This window comes from Limulus polyphemus, unplaced genomic scaffold (assembly GCF_000517525.1).
Source record: "Limulus polyphemus unplaced genomic scaffold, Limulus_polyphemus-2.1.2 Scaffold3360, whole genome shotgun sequence".
Taxonomy (NCBI): domain Eukaryota; kingdom Metazoa; phylum Arthropoda; class Merostomata; order Xiphosura; family Limulidae; genus Limulus; species Limulus polyphemus.
Genome location: NW_013668970.1, coordinates 62484 through 65313, shown reverse-complemented (window position 1 = coordinate 65313; position 2830 = coordinate 62484). Strand labels below are relative to the sequence as shown.

Here is a 2830-nt window from a genome sequence, read left to right as displayed (position 1 = left end):
ATAATTTGAATTATAAGTATAATTTAGATGGGAATAACCTTAACAGTGTCATGAAAGAAAGAGATCTTGGTTTAAAGATCATGATAGTGCATGTGGGTTATCATAATTTGAATTATAAGTATAATTTAGATGGGAATAACCATAACAGTGTCATGGCAAATAGGATTTTAGGTTGTATCTATAGAAATATTGGATATTGGATAAGTCTAAAGAGGTTATAATTTCATTGTATAGGCCACTGGTTAGGCCAAATTTGGAATATTGTGTTCAGTCTTGGACTCCTTATCTTAGGAAAGACATTGAATTGTTGTAAAGGGTTCAGAGAAGAGTTACTAGAATGATGCCTGGGATGGAGGGGGTTGTCATATGAGGAGAGGTTGAAATCTCTCAAATTATTTTCTCTTGAAGAAAGAAGAGTTAGGGGGGGGATATGATTGAGGCGTTTAAGATCGTAAAGGGAATTGATAGTGTTGATTCATCATCTTTTTTAATACTAAACAGTGAGTATAGTAGGACTAAGGGACACAAATATAAATTTTGGCAGGGTGATAGTCATCTTCAGCTAAGACAGTTTCATTTTGCTAACAGGGTGGTTGTCCTTTGGATGTTGTGGAGGTTGTAAATTTAAGTGAGTTTAAGGAAAAGCTTAATAACTATATGAATAACAAGGGCTGGCTTTAAGAGTTTTTTAATATATATATTAATAGTTTTAGTTTAGTTTAAAGGATGAAACAGCCAAAATGGACCAATAGGTCCTAGGTTATCCCAAGACGTTATCTTATAATACTTATTTGCGTTTACGCAAAGAAGCTACTGTAACAACTTACGACCAATGAAGCTTTGCGACTTAACAACCGTATAAGAATCTTATGACTTAACAACCATGTAGGAGGTTTTGTGACTTTTAACAACCGTGTGGGAGGTATTTGTGACTTTTAACAACCGTGTGGGAGGATTTGTGACTTTTAACAACCGTGTGGGAGGTTTTGTGACTTTTAACAACCGTGTGGGAGGTTTTGTGACTTTTAGCAACCGTGTAGGAGGTTTTGTGACTTTTAACAACCGTGTAGGAGGTTTTGTGACTTTCAACAACCGTGTAGGAGGTTTTGTAGCTTTTAACAACCGTGAAGGAGGTTTTGTGACTTAACAACCGTGTAGGAGGTATTTTAAGTTCAAGTAACAAGAGTAGATAAGGGGATATCCCCCTCTAACTACTAACATCTGATGTTCATAAATTCTTCGAGTAGTTTCTCGACTTCTGCATCTCGGATGTGGAACAATAAATATTGAGTGTGAACATTGAGTTTGATGTTTTCCTATATCTGCTCTAATGATTAATTTATTATTTATGATTTTATGTGATGAGTCTAAACTAGATATTTCAGATTTCAGTAGCAACTATTTTTTTTTGTGAGGACGGGCACATAAAAACTTAAATTTTCGATTAGATAGACCACTAACTTAAAATATCCTTTCTGTGGACTTGTTCGTTTTGAATCAACAAATTAAGATTCTACTGCATTGTAAAAATTTAAAACGACTTGTAAGTTCATAAAAATAATTAATAAATAGACATACTTACTCAAGGAAATTTGTAAGGTATTTTTTACTACAAGGTGACCAGTCCCAAGGGTGGCTTTTCTCGTCTAACATTCTTGCCATAACTTTTAGCGCTTGACCATGTTCTCTATGTTTCCTGCATTTAAAATCGTCGTCATGTGGAATACCGAGGCTGCAAAACAAGCATCATTTCGTTTTCTAAGTTTTATAATATGGCTTGTGGGCTTACGGTCAGTTCTTTAGTAGGGTTTGTAGGCCCAGTCAGTTCTCTAGTATGGTCAGTCGTCTGTATGCCCATTCAGTTCTCTAGTATGGCTTGTGGGCCTACGGTCAGTTTCTATAGTATGGCTTGTGGGCTTATAGTCAGTTCTATAGTATGGCTTGTTGGCCTATGGTCAGTTCTATAGTATGGCTTGTGGTCCTATGGTCAGTTCTATAGTATGGCTTGTGGTCCTATGGTCAGTTCTTTAGTATGGCTTGTGGTCCTATGGTCAGTTCTTTAGTATGGCTTGTGGTCCTATGGTCAGTTCTTTAGTATGGCTTGTGGTCCTATGGTCAGTTCTTTAGTATGGCTTGTGGTCCTATGGTCAGTTCTTTAGTATGTTCTGTGGACCTACGGTCAGTTCTGTAGTATGGTCTGAAGACCAAATCAGTTCCCTAGTATGGTCTGAAGACCAAATCAGTTCCCTAGTATGGTCTGTGGGCCCAGTCAGTCCTCTAGTATGGTTTGCAGACCCAGTCAGTCTTCTAGTATGGTCTGTAGACCCAGTCAGTTCTGTAGACCTACAGTCAGTTCTGTAGTATGGTCTGTAGATTCAGTCAGTCTTCTAGTATGGTCTGTAGGTTCAGTCAGTCCTCTAGTATGGTCTGTGGGTCTAGTCAGTCCTCTAGTATTGTCTGTGGGTCCAGTCAGTCCTCTAGTATTGTCTGTGGGTCCAGTCAGTCCACTAGTATTGTCTGTGGGTCCAGTCAGTCCACTAGTATTGTCTACAGTCATTCCCTTGTATGATTTGTAGGCTTACAGTCAGTTCTTTAATAATCGTTTATAAGCCTATGACCAGTTCTTCAATATGGTCTACAGGCTTATTGAGCTAATATCATTAAAAGATAAAAAAGCTTTTCAACTTATGTGAATTTTAAGCAACTGTTCTCAAAACTGAAAAATGTTTCTTTTTATGATAAAATAATCAAATACACAATCAAAATACATATAAAAATATATCTTCATTAACACCCTTGTATTTATATATATATATATATATATATATAA

The 2830-nt window shown here is 36.6% G+C and overlaps 1 protein-coding gene across 1 annotated transcript in view; it reads right to left on the bottom strand.

The window, feature by feature from the left end:
• LOC106469216 (A disintegrin and metalloproteinase with thrombospondin motifs 20-like) overlaps window positions 1-2830 on the bottom strand; it is a 113302-nt gene that overhangs the window by 66206 nt on the left and 44266 nt on the right. The window contains exon 9 of the mRNA XM_022397666.1: window positions 1583-1732. Within this exon, the coding sequence (XP_022253374.1) occupies window positions 1583-1732 (150 nt within the window). The remainder of the gene's footprint in view (window positions 1-1582; window positions 1733-2830) is intronic.